Below are 16,908 nucleotides of genomic sequence, written 5' to 3'. Positions count from 1 at the left end.
GATTAGAAAAGCAGAAGAAAAAACAACCACATGCCGCTGGTGGGATACGAACCCAAGACCTCCGAATGACGCGTCCGGTGCTCTCCGGTGGGTAATTCGGAGGTCGTGGGTTCGGATCCTACCGGCGGCATGTGGTTGTTTTTTCTTCTGCTTTTGTAACCAATTAGCTTTAAGCGATAACATATTCAGTAATATTGTAAATTGATCAACACCACTAAATAAAAAAATAAAAAATCCTCTGTGTCCCTTGGTTTCTGTGGCTGTTGGCTTCTGTCATATTTATAACGAGCCCCTCATTTCCCTTCCCTTATTTGCTTAAAGGGAAAAAAATACATTTGAACACGTTTCCAGAGAGTGAACGCGTGAGCAACAAAGGTACTCTTTAAGGTAGAAACTAGTTCACAGGATTTCAGCAATTCATAATACATGAACGATCGTGTACATTACTACATGTATTCCATGGGAGCACCATCACATTTGCATAGGGTGGTACGAAGACCATTTAAGCCGCTGTTGTCGATAAATTGTCAAATGTTAGCATACCACTAGTTCCTATGATTGCTGTTCGCTGAACTGTTTCCCATTCTCGACAAGACGCAAGAGAGGACCTGCTTTGTGCTTCAGTGCACCCAAACCATTTTCTTTCAAGCTGCAGTAAGTAACAGGATTCTTTCTTTTCATTTGCGATGGCAAACGACGCAGTTAAATATGACAACATCATTATCAGCTTAGTGAGGTTATTTTTTTGAAGCACACTTCCTTTCTACACAGCGCCGCAACTGTCTTTGTCGTATGCTGTCACTTTCGTCTCACAAAAGTACTCAAATTTCTCTTCGCATTCTTGTGGGACGTCATTCTTGACTTCTTCAGACACGAACAATATGCACTCTGCGGAAAAAACAAAAGCTTACTGTAAGAGCATGCTAGCCTTCAATAGTGCAATAGCGAATAGTGCAATAGTGCAAGCCTTCAATAGTGCAAAGCTTACTGCAAGAGCATGCTAGCCTTCAATAGTGCAATAGCGAATTGAAAGTTAGCACACTCAGTTGAAACGTCGCTATACAATCACGGCGCGCATCCATCTTGTGGACCTGGCAATCATCCTTAAAAGACGTTTTTCTTGTCATTGAGAGTATATGGCAATATCAGTGCCACTTCTGACGGCGCATCAAAAATATGTTTAACAAAAGTGTGAAGATTTTCTGCACTAGTAGGAATAATTACGATAATAGCGAGAAACAAAATCTACGTACAAGCGAACATTCTTTATTTCCCACAAGTGAGCAACCTGTTTAGTATGCCGGTCAACAACGCTTATGATCAGATGGCATGTGCTAAATATAATGCACGACAAAAACCGTGAAAGCGCACAACGAGAACATTGAATGCCTTAGCTTGGCGGCAGCAAACGGTTCCAGTTTATTACTTACGTTCCCTCCCATTGTACGGAAGGTCCACAATGTTGCAGTTTTTGTAGTCCGAATAAATGAACTCAGCAATCTGCACAGGACCGGTCGCTGGAAGGTGTCAGAAAATAAAAGCGTACTTAATGTGCTGCGCAGGAAAATTCAGATTCCAAGTCACTGTACCGGCATTTAAAAAAAAAAAGAACTCGAAAACACCGCCCCTCATGGCACAGGCTCTTTTGAGCATTGTCTTCGGTCATTTCAAAAGAGCATTTAAATGTGTAAAGAGGGGCTGTGCTTTTCAGTAAAAGTTCGCAGTTAAAATTATGTTGGTTTTTCAGGATATGTTGAGGTTTGTGTAGCGCAAGCGACGCATTTATCGGTGAAAAAATGAGATTTAAGCAAGTTTCTGTCAGTCGATTCAAACTTGTAGCATTCATTACGAAAAGGAGGGGTTATGAGCTGATTGGCGGGTGTACCGCGTAGCCTCTCAAATCATGGCTCAAAAATGGCCTCGGCGTACACAATTCACTCGCGAAATCCACCGCGCGACACCGCATTTCTTGGTTAGCGTTTCTTTTTCTAGCTTATCAAAGCTTCTTTTTCGGTGCGAGTGGTCTTTTTGTGATTAGAACGTGGTTCGTAGTGAAGCAGTTATATCCATCTTGTAACCGCGTGCAGGACATGGAAGGAATAAGGAAACAGACAGAACGGAGTGCGGAACTACAAAATGGTTTTACGTACTGCAAAGGCACGTCACATACATACATTCGTTGTAATCGCACCTGAAAACTTTCCAGCTGACCAATGGTGCAGGATTTACCTGTGAGATGATCACGTCGGTGATAGAAGCCATCACCAAGGAAGCTACACTTTCAACAGAAATGAGTAAAAATGAAGTAAAGCTGTATTCTTCAAACACCCTTTAAAAAGAGAGTGCGCTAGAGAGAAGTTTACTCTTTTTTTTACTCCCATATAGGTGTATTCGTGTTTACAGTGTATGGGTACACCACAGCACCGCCGCAGCGAATGTCAGCAAAGCCTTAGATCCATTGTCATTCCGTACTACCTTCAAACTTCCCATCGTCTCAAAAATAGGCTCAGAAAGGTAACGTCCAGGTTGTCTTTACGGCATCTAAAAAACTTGCTGGCATATGCAATACTTTGCAGGGAATACAAAAGATGAAATGCAGCATCAAGCACGTTGACAGGATCGTCCAGTGCAAAAGTGGGGTTGTCTACCGAATACCCATGTCCTATGGCAAATGCTGCGTAGGACAAACCGGTCGTTGCATAAAGCTTAGAGTTCAACAGCACCAAGCACGAGTAGACGCATTGGCGGGTGGTGGGCAACTGGCTGACCATTGCCGCCACTGCCGTAATTGAACGCCTCGGTTCCGTGAAGCGAGAATTTTGAAAAAGTTCTCGTCCCAAATCAGCAGAGAAACCTGAAAAGCTATGTATAAAGAATATGGCTCGCGTGTCGATCAGCAACAGATCAGTCTCTCTAACCAAAAAAGATTTCACACATCTCGATAAAAATCACTGCCACACACACTAGCATGCCAGTATGTTTAATTGTTAGATTTCAGGCGAGATTGCTACGAACGTATACGTGACGTGTCTTTAGAGTAAAACCCACTTGAACTTCCGCGCTCCTTCCTGTCTGTTTCTTTACTCTTCCCCTGTATTTCGCGCGGTCACAAGACCCATTGAAACATGAACGAACTAGTCTGCCTTTCCTGGTTATATTGACACAGGCCAGCATTTGTTTCCCATTTGCGTACCTTTAAATTGGGTGAAGCTCACAAACCGTTCACGTGTTCAGCCAGCTACCGCTGATGAAGTTTAATCGCCGAGTGTGCACTCTGTTGTAGAGTGAGTAGATGAAAAGTAATGCTCACTGTCATCCACGGTAAAGGCAGCTTTGTCTGGAGTCGATCCAGGTCTCAAATGCAGAGTCATGTTTTTCCTGAAGTAACAGTTAACATTCTATAGCGTAAAGCATGGCTCCCGTTGCGTGATTCGTGAACACACTGTTAGAAACTAAAAGTTTTAAATATGATCATTTAAATTATTCCAAGAGGTATATCAGATATATCGTGCGCTTAGTGTTATTCACTGCAGTAACAGAGACAGCAGTCACCGCCCACAAACACCAGGATGCGCGATCTCTCTTCATGTCAAAAACATTTTAGCAGCAGCTTCAGAATGCACAGCACACAGCTGTCGCATTCGGTAATCAGGGCCCGCTATTATGAAAAACAAAAAGCAAAAAAAATTCATGAGTACGCCACTGTCAAATAGCCCTGTGGGGACTGGCTTCAATCATCCCGGTATAATGGTAGTGCCCGAAGGAGATGTTCCTGCTGCGCACACAACTGATTCATTAGCACCGACGGCTGTTGGAAGCATTATTGCAGATGAATGTACCTTGCACGGCACGAGTGCATCACCAAACTTTTTGGGGAACACATTGGGGTAAGCCCTTGATTTTCCCTAAGCCAATATTATTTCTGTGTATTCCAGAGAGGACAGCGCCTGGAAAGACCCCCCTAACAAGAGGCTATTCTCCGTGGACTGTGTTCCAGGAGCGTTAATTTAATGAAATGTCAGCTGAAGGCCGTTCAGAACATCACTTACAGTTGCAAGTGGGGCACGAATACGCAAAGTAATGAATTAATCGTGGTAGCTTTGAAACAGTTCTGGACGGCGTTATATCAAAATTGTGTGCATTAATAGGATGGCTATCGGAAAAAAAAGTAGTTCCACTTTGTTTTTAGTGCTTTGTCTTTTCTACAGCAGAGTTACTATATATAGGGAGTGCCAGAGTTTCGGATTTAAATTCTATGCGCCGATCAAGATCACATCACTCTAAAGAATCCTAGCATTCATACTCGGACAACCCCGCAGCATTTGGCTGGCGACGTCCGCTACAATCGGATTACTTTACTATTTATTATGCGCACTGTTTTTGGCCTTTCTTCTCTGCCCGAGTGCCCACCTTATTTACAAGTCGTTTTGGTATATGGAACAAGAATTTCTGCATGTTTCTCAACTTTGAAAAAGATAAAGAATGAAAGTGAAAATTGGTTTTGAGGGAAGGAAAGAGTGCAGCAATTGTTATACTTCTCGGTGGACACCCGAACGGTGCTTTGTGTAAAAGGATGCAGGAGAATTAAGAAGGAATGAAGAATCCGAGGCAGAAGCAGGCGCTATAATGGACGGGTCTGAAATAATTTCTACTACTTGGGGATCTTTAACTTGTCCCATATGGTAGTGTAGTGAAGAAGTTGCGCCGAGCGGGTAGAGGTAGACTAAGACGAGAAGTGCGGCTACAGTAGAAATGCCATTAAGCCTGAGGATATCGTCATCAAATTATTGTGCAACCCTCAATTACGGGCCCTCTCTCTCTCTTCTAACTTTCACTCTCTCCTTCATAACGCTCATCACTAGGAGTTTGAGTGGCACACCGAGAAAACCTCCGTGATGGGTCTGTGTATAGTGCGCTCGGCTACTGAACCGAAGAACCCAGGTTCGAACCAGACCGCGGTGGCCCCATTTCGCATGAAGGCGAAACGGTTATCTCACCCGTGTGCTGTGCAATGTCAGTGCACGTTATTCCGGAGCCATTCCGGAGCCCTCTACTACGGCACCTCTTTCTTCTTCTTCTTTCACTCCCTCCCTGCCCTTAGGGCGTGGTTGAGGTGTTCACCGAGAAGTGATACAGTTACTGCTCAGACTACTTTTCCTCAAAAACAACAAATACAGCGTTTGCGATATGCACTGTTTAGAAAAGACTGCCACCCATATATACAGAATTTTGGATTTAAAAATACTTATTTCGCCAAAATGCAGACGCAGGTGGTCCGCACTGGGTAGCGGCGACCTTAGCGGACCACTCCGTGGTCAAGGCTTGCATGCCCGGGTCCGAGCTGACCGGAACGGCCTCCCATTTTTCAAGAGAGGGAATTTGTACTAGATCTTCCGGTAGAGGTTCTTCTTTACATTGTCATATTATGTGATCATACGTGATTGTTTTGCCACAGTACATACACTCGAGGTTAAAGTCATCCGGATCAATTTTTGGGAACCGATAGGGGCTAACAAAGGAGCTCGTTTGGAGTCTCCTCCAGGCGGTCTCTAGCGCCTTATGCAACGGTTTGTCAGGTGGTGGAAACTTGTGCCTTTCTAGTTTGAAACGGCAAATGTTGTGATTGTAGCTTGTTGAGTTCAGTCTTCGTGCAGCCACTGGAAGGATTCCTACTGACAAGAGTATGTTTCTTAGAGTGAGACAACTTAGTCAAAAATAAGTGGATTGAGCAAACATCCTCTCTAGCCATAGCTCCGAAAATGGTTTGTACATGCAGCAGTAAAGGCTTAAAAGTTGGATGCATTGTCGAGCAAGATATTTCACCTGCGCGCAACACACACGTGTCGTCATCTGGACCCCAGCACATGCGGGACTAGAGGGAAACCAGGCGGCAGACGCCTCAGCCCACGCGCTAAACGACCTGGCATCGCCTCGACACTCGCCGCCTGAGGTATCAGAGCTTAATCCCGCTATCACCTACAATCAAATTATTCAATTTTATCAAACACGGCACAGCTGCTTTCACCCCCCGCGAAAGGGCTAACCAAAAGCGAGGAATGTTGGCTCCTTCGCTTGTATACCAACACGGTACAGTGCCCGCAGTGCTTCAATATTTTAATCCGGCTTCTAACGGGGAGTGCCCGCATTGTGGATGCGCGTTGTCGAACGTGTACCACATGGTGTGGGCATGCCCCTCTAACCCCTCTTTCCCCTCACCTACCCGAGAGAGCTGGGAGGCTGCCCTGATCGGCTGCTCTGCGTTAAAGAGCCAAAGAGCCCTCCTCGCTAGGGCCCGAGCTGCCGCGGAAGCCACAGGGGTCCCGGACTAGGGACCTCTCCTAGAATTTATAAGGAGCTGGCCCTTAAGGCCTGCCCGTACTCTCTCTTGTAAATAGCCCTAAATAAATGTTTTCTACCACCCCTACAACTCTGCTATTGTACGAAGGTTATATGGTCTACAGAGCTCCAAAGGAGCACTTGGAAAGGCGCCCTCATCGTTAACGAATCCTCTGAGCTGTGAGCATTTACCTTCTCTAAAAACTCATGATCCACATGTAATGGTATGTGGCTTCCTATGAAATGCAATTTCCTTCTTACATTGCAAAAGTTTAGATCTAGCCCACCAGAAAGCGAAGTAATGTGCCATGTCGGACCGCGCCCTTTCAGCACTCCAGCAGGTGTCTTCCCGCCTGTATAGTTGAAAAAATGTGAGCCATCAATAGGAAATTTGTCACAGTGCCAGTAAAGCACGGTGAGAGTTTTATTACTTTCGGTTTACAAGGCGCGCAGTTTTAATCCCTCTTGTTAAAGCGGTACTGCACTGGGAAGATGACGGTGATGAGCATTTTATTTCAATAACACGAGATCAGCGCTGCCTAAGAGTGCAATGTGCAACGTGTTTTCCAGGCCCCTGGCCCCCAGAGAAGCCAAGCACCAAGGAAGAGTTTGCGCTTCCCGGAGAGCCGGTGGGTGACCAGGGAACTGGGAATCAAACCCCGCATGCCTCGCAAATGCAATCTCTGGAGTTCTGAGGAGCATTGCTTTCCACTTTTCGTAGCTGGGGCGCCGGAAAGAAGCAAATGAAACAGTGCTAAAATTTTAAAGAATGATGACGCGCAGGAGGTCTCAGATCCCGTTCTGAGCACGCGCCCGTATATGCGTGCCCGTGTAAGGTTCGCTCGGAAATATTTAACCCGCACTGGCGAAAGAATGATGCCGTGTGGCGCGACCAGTGATGCTAGACCTACTGCAGCCCTCATGTGCATGCCTTATGGGATTGTTTGTTGTAACGAGCACCTGAGGGACTGCTTTCTTTTGTTGCCTATGGCATACAGCCTGTTCCTCACCTTACCGCGATAAGAATAGCTGACATGGCATACGTGATGACCGAAGCCTTGAAATACTTCCTTACATCACTCCTTTGTTTCGTCGAGAGGAAATAATTTTCAGGAGTCATGACAAGAATGTTCAGAAAAGGTATTTTTGAGCAAGGTTAGCAAAGGCAATAACTTTTTTTCTTGTAACGCTTACTGGAATGTTTTTAAGCTATCATTCTGCGCCCATGTAATGGCGTAAAACTCTTTACGGAGTGCTGCCGTCCGGACATCGCGGGGTTCGCTCCACTTGCTGTTTAAAGGAGTCCTCGTCATACCCTAAGATACAAAGAATAATGGAACTGAATTCTTGCCGTAACGTGACATCAAGTACGAGCGCAAGACTTTTATTCATAAACACATTTATCGCACAAAATTTTTTCTCCGTAGGGCCTCCGCTCTGCACCCGTTGAAGTGACTCAGTCTACTTCAATCGTCTATCACTCACCTTACGTGTCCATTTTTTCCCATCAGGATCCACGTGTAAGTGGCCTTTTGGGATTCCTTGTCGAAATATGTCCGGATCGAACCTAGGCAGTTTAGATCTCCATCCAAGTCTTCGTCGAAAATCGCAATGCCGACTGGAAACGCGTCGAACACCTACAAAGACCCCAACAATGAAAGCTATTCTGCGTGAGTGTTTGCGTAAACCGTGTTCTGAAAAAGAATTTTTTGCCTTCACAATGCAGAAATACTATTTCGGAATTTTGTCAGAATAATATAAAAGTCGTTATTAACCTCAAGGCTCCGCTTATCCACGGATTGCTAATCAATTACGAGAGTGGTTTTCCTCCGGAAGGACTTTAGGTACAACGTTTCATGGGGCTAAGCTTTCAGACTACACGAAGTGAAGCGCTACAAACATGTGCTTTATTAATGATACCTAGCTTCGAAAACATGAACTGCTTATTGAAACCTCCTCGGAGTGTATTCATTGCATGACATTTCAAAGACTAAACATGGCTGTTATTGCTGTATCATTGAGTGTCTTCAACGCTCGAAATTTTTCTTTTGTTTTCTTCTCAGGAAGAACTATGTTGTCGAAAAAGTAAATGCCCACAGGTTATGGACAAGCACATTACTTAAGCGAGAAGTTGTTTATGAACGTATTTTTTCCCCTATATCGTAAGACCGCGCCATAACAATCAATATAATCACAGATCACTCCTCGAGTCGCTTGTGGGTTTCTGCTCTATATATAGTTAAAAATGCACCCCAATCACTTTGTAGAGAAATCTGCACTAGGCTAGCAGACGCGTTTTTCGCGGAGCCAAGCAAAAGCCCCTACTACGCATGCGCTGTTACCATGGCAACCAGTTGTGCTGGAGCCACAGGTGTGCGCCGTCGCTCCGCTGCAGCCGCTGCGCCGAGTTCCAATCACTTCACTGTACGCCTCACTGCGCATGCGCAGAATTGCGTCTCGCAGCTGGGATATAAGTCGGAAACGATTCGCTCACTACTCACACGAGCACCATGGAAGAAGGCGAGCGGCTGTGCTCGTCACGGCCGCAGTACAGGCTGCGTGAAATTGAGTCTTCCTGGAGATCGAGAAGTCGTTGCGTAGTGGCCGACAGCGTGAAAACGAGGCGAGAAAGGCTAAGCGGGCCACCGAGACGCCCGCAGAACGAGAGGAACGTCTCGCGAAGAGGCGCCGCCAATTTGCTGAACGATAACGACGGTGTGTCGGTGCCGAAATGTCAGTACACGAAACTGCTTTCGCCGTGTATATCCTGGCCTAGCGGAGCTAAGTCACTGCCAGTATTTTTTTTATCGTCGTCTCAACTACTCAGTGCCGCCACAGGAAAAATTTTGTAACCGAAGATTTTGCTATGCATTCGAAGATAACACCATTCCTATCAATACGTTCGTAACAGTACCTTACAATATTCAACACCTGTCGCACAATTAAAAGTTGCGTCGAAGAAAGTTGTGCTTGATGAAAGTTAGAAGAGAGAAACAGGCATCATAGTGAAGGGCTATGCTGAATTTCGAGAATTTGGGCCTTTCAGGCCAGGCATAAACTTATCGGCCAGGTCTGCTTCCCTTAGTGGAATGTCTTGTGCTCGTCTCCACAGGAATCCATTCAAGCATAAAGAAGCGTAAAAAAAGACTTCGTATATTGTAGTTAGCGAACCCATTCTTGTTGCCTTGTCCAGTGTAAGAGACGGCCGCGCTACTTATTGAGCGACTAACGCTGGGAGAGCTGGTTGCACAGGACGAAAATCACGTGCATTAGGTGCGATTCGAAGCTACGAAGATGTCGAAGCGGTCGCACGCGGCCCTTCGCCTTCTCGACCTCACAGAGAGCTACAAGAACGACAAGGTTATAACATGAGCACAGGAGCATTCCTTCCTGCACTTTCTCGACCAAACGTTATTCTGACACTTTTTTTTTTTTCAGATTATAATATATCTGGTAAAGTTGAAGGTGGTAGTCAAAATCCCTTATGCGACTGCGTCTTTCTCTTCTTCCTCTTTGTGCTGCACCCTGACTATTAAATCCTTACAAGTCTTCGGAACTGCTCGCCAAGAATACAGTACACACTCAACTCTAGCTTGTAGGCGATTTTCACGAACTATAGACGCCGCCAAAGTCGAGCTAAGATGCCGACCATAAGGAAAACTTCGCGACTATAATCAGCCTCGTCAACGTATTTCCTTGATTGCACGATTGAGCCACGTTTTTCAATTTAAGGTGTGGCCTTGTTTTAGCAAAAAAACTTTGACCAAGTCGATGTAAACACAGAACCGATAAAGAACCGGTGATCCTCGCCCTGTGACTACAAACCTGCGACGTACAATCGGAACCGGACACTACCCTCGCCTGCCTCCAGGATGGCTTTAACCTTATCCAGACCACCAGCACTCAATTTATATCCAGTGGGAGAGTCGGATAATTAAATGCAAGCATGCCTCGAGTTTACTGCTGTATCGTTACAGGCAAGCAAGGTTTTGTGAAATCACTGCATAACGCTTAAAGCTAAAATGGTTCACGATGTTTTCACTTACGACAGTCGTGGGTTTGAATTTCAATCAGGCAAGCGGAACCCCTGTGTGATTTACGTGTATCCATCATTTCAATCGAGCAAGTCACATCTATGTTTGTGCAAAACCGAAAGTTGAGAAAGTTCATGATGTAAAAGTAGCGCGAAAGAAACACGAGGGACGGAAAGGGAACAATGCAGACAAGCGCTATCGATTGATGGTAAGTGCAATTGTGAGTAGACTTGTTTTGGAGAGCTGGAGCGGTGTGCTGCGAAACATATAGCTTGCTCGTACCTTAATTCTGTGTCTATGCAGTTCCGCTTCAGCGCAAGCTCTTGCCGTTAATCACAGTATTTTCTCAAATTTCACTTCGTTTATGCAGAGAAGACCACTCGATCACTCCGATACAAGCCTGCTAACGTCTTTACGCTGAGGCGTGGACTCGCGACGGTGCGGGTAGTAGACTCGGGCTACTGTTCTCGTTCTCACTTGCCAGTAACCCAATGCCCAGGCGTGAAATTGACGAAGTGGTGGTGGTCGTGAAACTTTATTTCCAGCAGATATATAAAAGCGACCCAAAGTACCCCGTCGCTTAAACAACTACCGCTATCCCATGGGCAGCGGCGGCATCTCCAGGCAAAAATTAGGGTGGGCGTGTAAAAGGAAAGAAAAATAATAGCGCCCGGCCCGGGCATCTTCAGACAGCTGCAGGAGCTGATCCGTGTCCCCGGGTCGGGGCTGAGCAACAGAGCCTCCCAATGATCAGAGTCGGTAATGATGTGACACGCGAGTAGGGTCTGTGGGCAGTTCCAGACCTCATGGTGTAGATCGGCTTTGCTATTTTTTTTTTTGCATTTTTCCGATTAGACCCCCGAATAGACGCTAGACAACTGGGGATTTGGATAGGTGTTAGTTTGAAGTTTACGCCAGGCTTTGGCCTGTTGTCTGGAGAGCGTTTTATTTACTGGGGGGAGAGCGTTTTATCTCCTGAAAGCCTGTAGTGCTGCAAAATTTCTCTGTAAGAAAACAACTTGCCCTCATCGCTTTATTTTTCTTCTTGCCCGCAGGTTCATACTTTCCCAAATGTACTCGTCTCTTGCAGCTTCCTTCTCTTCACTTTTAGGGGTTTTTTTGCGACCGCGAAACCCGGCGAGTTTCCCGTAGACGGAATCGCCCCGTGGCCCACTTTGTGTCGCGTCTACGCCGTGAAAATCGCCAGTATTTTTGCACGAAAACTGTGCCAACAACGTCTAAATGCACCGAGGAAACATCACAAAGAAGCAAGCAAATTCTTCCGCTAGCTGCAGATCGTTTTACGACTAGTTCGTGGCACCTCCGTAGCGTGGCACCATTTTCGTAGCAATCGCCAATATGTATCGAAACTCCGTGGCATCGAGTGGCATCTCTAAAACGAGTACGCAGTTAGTTTATAGTTACAAATTACTTTGAAATGGTAAGTGACTCCATCATTTTTAACGCGGAAGCATTAAGGCTCCCTTTCTTTGCCGGCTTCGGTGTTGTGAGCGAAAAGTATCCGGAGCAGCAACCAAGATGGGCCATCTAGGTCACGTGATCTTATGCCGTCATCGGAACCTGCACACCGAATTATGAGCAACCTGACCACAGTAGCAGGTGGCAGGTAAATTAATGAGCACTCGCGCGAGGCTTTTCGCGAAGAACAACGTAGGGCCCAGAAGCTCCACCGGTGGCAGCACCTGCCATCGCAGGGCAGTAGCACATCACTTAACTGTTGCTTCATCGCGGCAGGGATTGTATGGGGACTCGCATAGACCTACGAATGTAACGTTGAGAACGACCTATACTCCGCATATGCGCATTAACTCATTAAAGCTATCGCACCATAACGTTAAAGATATGGCCTTAAGACGGAGCTCAAGTGTGCCCTCCAATTTTACATACCTAGGGTAAAATTTTCTTTACAGAAAAGGAATCCCTGCTACCTCCGAGATCAGAGCAGATATAACTACGCTACTGGAATTTAGCGCAGATAGTGTGTGGCGTCTTACATTTTCCACAGAGCCGTACTTACCTTGAAGGCATCTAGCGCCTCATGCTGCAAGTCGTTCTTCGCTTTTCCCCAAGCGCAAGGGACAGGCAGCGTTACGATATACAGGGTAACGAATATTGACGGAAGGCGCGAATGCATCGTTTACAGTGAAGATGAGCTTACAGATTTCCGCAACCTATTCTCCACTACTTTATAAAGGAAGTAACCTTGTTACGGCTATACCAACTCTGTCATAACAAAATGACACTTGGAATTTTATTTTTAGATAGAGGTTTCCAATTAGTGGATGTTCCTTATCATCTAAAAAAATATAGCCTTGAGTGCCGGTGTCAGTTATTTAGTTTGCTAGCCCTTTGTTCTCCTCTTTCCGCTACGTGCTCCAATTGCATGCATGAGCTTCGTACCTCTACATTCACTATATGAAATGTTTGCTGCCACAGACCCATCTGTCCATGCGTATATGCGCCGACAGCACAGTCTAACCGAGTAAAGAGTGACGCATGAACAACCACAAGAATGAATCCTATGCACGAGAAGTTCAGTACGAGAGCAGGTATTAAGTACCAAGTGAAAACTAGCCGAGCAGACCAGTATAGTAGCTGGGAAGAACATACGGAGCCAATGTGGTCGTAAATACTTAAGCCTGCTCTCGCATAGTTCGGGGAGCAAAACACGACCCCAGAATTATAGGCAACCCAATGCTTTTAGCGATACAATTACACCCTGCCTCATAATGCAGTAGCGAGGCACGATAAACAGACTGAGCAGCCCCGTAGCCGGTCCCACAGCTTTCGAGTGAAACCCGCAGCCAACAAAGCCTATTCTTTGAAATTCAGGGTAGCGCTATTAGAAAGACCACAGAGAGAGAGAGCGACACAGCACTAGAGAATGTTACTAACAACTCCTTTATCTTTCGCTCCAGGATTAATCTAGACGGCTAATGAGGCGATGACAGGCGTTAACATGTTGTTGTTATAGTTCAAACTTTCTTAACTAACTTCTCTGTATATCAAAGCAAGTAACAAGAAATGGTTCTGCTATGAACATATGAGCAAGATATGTATAAAAATATTAACGAAGCAGCCTGACTTGCTGACCCCCAAATTTCTTTTTGTAGTCTTTTAATATGTAGCGTAGTGTGAAACCTTATCTTCCGTCCGCCAGTTCAAGAGCTTCGTGCCCCAGTTATACCCCTGTCACGCTAGCGGATTTAATGTCAATCGAATCAAATGGCCCTAGTATCTAACGTCATAAATCGGCTGCTACACGGGACCAATTAGTGTTAATAGGCTCGAATGGCACTCGCCTTCAAATGAATTTGGAGAACTCATCCGCATTTCATCTCGTTCCGAATGTGTGCTCTGGACACCAGGTACGCAGCAGAAACAAGCCACGCGATAAAGTAATGTGCAGATAGCCAAAGTTGAAAAATGTATTAGAACTATAGCTCTGCTAATAAAAATGAAATTTTGGTGTGAAACTATTCGTGCTGAGGTTGTCGTGGACAGCTATCACTGTCCGCCTCAGCAGCAGCCAACGGCAGTGGTCGAGCCTGAAGCTGGGCCGTTCCCGCGACCGTCGATCATTTTGGGTTGAGTATTCCTCGTTGGCTAGCGTTCCGTGAACGTTAAGCTCGGAAGTGCTTAAAGCTGTACTCCACCTTTCTAAGTCATTTACAAGCTCCGCGCGCCACCATGGCAGGCATTTCCTTTGTTTACATTTACCGGATTTGTAGTTGACTTTGCACTTAGCTTGGCTTTTGAGGGCTAAAGTGCTGCAGAATAGCCAGAATTTATGTTTGAAGAAAATTATATTGCGCAGAAATGTTCTCACCCATTTTTGAAGTACTACGCACGATTTCAATCACCTTTATGCGCGCTTATGCCTTTTTACTGTACTATTGTTTTTCACTTATCATCATCAGTATGATTTGTGACTGAGCACAGCGCTTCTCGGCTCGAGGGCGCTGCGGTCTTTCAGTCGTTTCGAGGCTGTCACGGCCCTGCGGAAGCTGGTGGCAGTACTAAGGCTCTCCTACGGAGACTCCGTACTCTGCACGTCTTCTACGACGCGGAGGAACCTGGAGTTCCGGCAGCACGAAGCCTTCCGTTTTCCGCTGGGGACCCACGGATATGTCACTAACAAGGGTGTCGAGAGTGACCTCGCATGGTCGTCATTTGAGGCAGGTGAGACCACTGCTAAGCTTGCCTTGCAATACCGGCTGACGGTAGATGTTCCAGAGAGGTCTCCAAGTATTTCTTACTCAAGCGCGCCAATATTAGATGGATGCTTGTAACGTGGAGATCGATTGTAAGAAATTTTATTCGCCGGAAAGAGCTAGGCAAGAACGTGCGTTAAATTGTCCAGAGTACATAGCATTGGACGACTTTGTGAGCTCACTCCACCGCTAAAACTTGCGTTCTGGGGTCAGAGCTAGTTAACATAGTCTCCCACCGCTCGAGAGAAGGAGCGGTAACTAGACCATCCGGAGTTGGCTCTATTTTACAATCCCACAGGATGTGATCGTAGTTGTATCGTTGGCCACAGTGTTTACAGTTTGAGTTGTATAAAACCGGATAAATGTAAGCGAGGAGTGATGGGGTGCGTATCGATGCCGTCTGTAGACGATGCCACGTGACCTCTTGCTCTTTAGTCAAGCTTTTCTCCGGAGGGGGCAAAACTCTCCTCTCTAGATTAAAATGATTGGTGAAATCATGATGTGTTATCCTGGAGTCCTTCGTGAAATTCAGGGAGCCAGACTCATCGACTGCCCGGTTAAGGAAACCTCGATCATTGTGTTCTAACATGGTGGCTGGCGGAGAAGTGAGCAAATCAAAAAGCCAGCCTGTCAGAGGCGGAAAAAGAAGATCCGAGACGAGGTGTGGAAAGCGGCAACAGAGAAATGGCAGATGAAGCACGGGCGAGATCATCCCTGCCGGTGCACTCAAGTGGAAAACATGCCATAACTAAAGAGACCATCTATGAAAACACACGAGGGGTGGCCTGTTCTGCGAGGCACGCAGCGGTGTTCTTCACACAAAGATAACCCATGCCAAATACACCGAAGGGGTGGATACCCCCTGCGCCAGGTGCGAGGCCGCCCATGACACCATCTAGAACGTTGTAACCGACTGGCCTCAGCTGCTTCCTGCACCCACTACAATAGTGACAACGGCACCAATACAGACTCTTTTGACTGCACTCTGTCTGCGGTCGACGACATCACTTCTAGAGTCGAGGGCAGTGGAGGCGACAAAACAGCGTCTTAAAGTCTGATGGCGTAACAGAGAAGTTTGTTGAGAGACTCCCCCTCTTCTTTTCTTGACAATTTGACCCATGCATCGACTTTGGAATAGAGCTTTTTGGCAACTTTTTTAGTTTTCATTTTTACCTTTGCCTGATTCTCAACTCTGTGATCCCCCACTTCCCAGAATCACACTATCGTTTACAGTGTAGCACCGAAAGAGACCGAATGACATACGATGCATCGAATGCCAATCCACCGAATTCGCCTCAAATTCAGGAGGTGATAGGTTCGATCTCCAGTGAGCCGGGTACCCACCGGTTTTTTAATAGGGACAAGATTACCCTCGACCTAGTGCTCGGCTTTCCTGGGGTGAAATATTTGGAAAAAAGGTCTTGAACCAAGCCGTTGCACTGACGGGCCAGTGACTCGTTCCGCCGTCAGGCAACCCTTAATCCACCTCGTGCGGAGCTCACCCGGTCTCGCGAGTGAGTCGTTTGTACTCTTCAGTCTCCCTGTCACAAGTACAAACACACCCCTCCCCATGGCTGCCCATGCACCCATGCAAAAAAAAAAAAGAATCCATGACAGTGCTTGGGTTAACTTGCGCCTTCTTTATGTTAAGGGAAAGTTGTCTGGCCAAGTGAAGCAGAGAAATGAGAGTTATTATAAAAGCTCTGCGCGCAGTGCTTAGCCGTCCCCCGCCGAAGGCCAGGTCAGCTGTCACACCTTGCAGTAAGTTTTAAATTTTTCCTTGATTTAAACAATGCTTGAAGAACATCATCGGTACAGCCTAGTCACCGCCAGGCTTCTCACGGTATTCCAGGAGACCCACAATGCTTTCGGCGCTGCAGGACTCGCCAAGGAAGAAGTGGCACCCATCCAACTAGGGTAGCACCTTTTTGACTCCAGCAGTAAGTTTGCCTTGGCATCTTCGATCTCCTCTGCCAACTTTCTCTCTTCCTTCCAGTTCTCCAAAAGCGCCTTGATGTAAGTTTTGAGGTAGTTTTTGTACTCACCCTTGCTTAAGCTCTTATTAACAAGACGCATGTTGAGCTCTAGGTCCAAACCGTTCTGCACAGTTTCGTGCTTGCCCTCATCGAGCTCTTCTGCAGATGGGTTGGTATCATCCAGAATTGATGGTGCCAGTCCATTGAATAATTCCAATGACATTAAATTTCACAGTTAAACGGATATTAGACAGACTTCGCTGTCCATTTTTGCGTACAAAATGATCTCAACACACAGTGCATGAAATTAAGTATTACGAAAAGTGG

The 16,908-nt window shown here is 46.1% G+C and overlaps 1 protein-coding gene across 1 annotated transcript; it reads right to left on the bottom strand.

Annotated features, from left to right (window-relative positions):
• Positions 1-632: 632 nt before the first annotated feature.
• On the bottom strand, positions 633-12,557 carry LOC149343024 (uncharacterized). The gene is made up of 5 exons (XM_089542283.1): positions 12,409-12,557; positions 7,822-7,973; positions 3,311-3,378; positions 1,431-1,517; positions 633-888 (listed from the first exon to the last, which is right to left on the bottom strand). Exons 1-5 carry the CDS (start codon positions 12,523-12,525, stop codon positions 764-766), a joined length of 549 nt encoding a protein of 182 aa, XP_089398409.1. The 5' UTR covers positions 12,526-12,557; the 3' UTR covers positions 633-763.
• Between the last annotated feature and the right edge of the window lie 4,351 nt (positions 12,558-16,908).

This window comes from Amblyomma mixtum, chromosome 5 (assembly GCF_055824585.1).
Source record: "Amblyomma mixtum isolate Tamu chromosome 5, ASM5582458v1, whole genome shotgun sequence".
Lineage (NCBI taxonomy): Eukaryota > Metazoa > Arthropoda > Arachnida > Ixodida > Ixodidae > Amblyomma > Amblyomma mixtum.
Note: the sequence above shows the minus strand (reverse complement) of the source record. Positions and strands in the feature narration are given on the sequence as shown.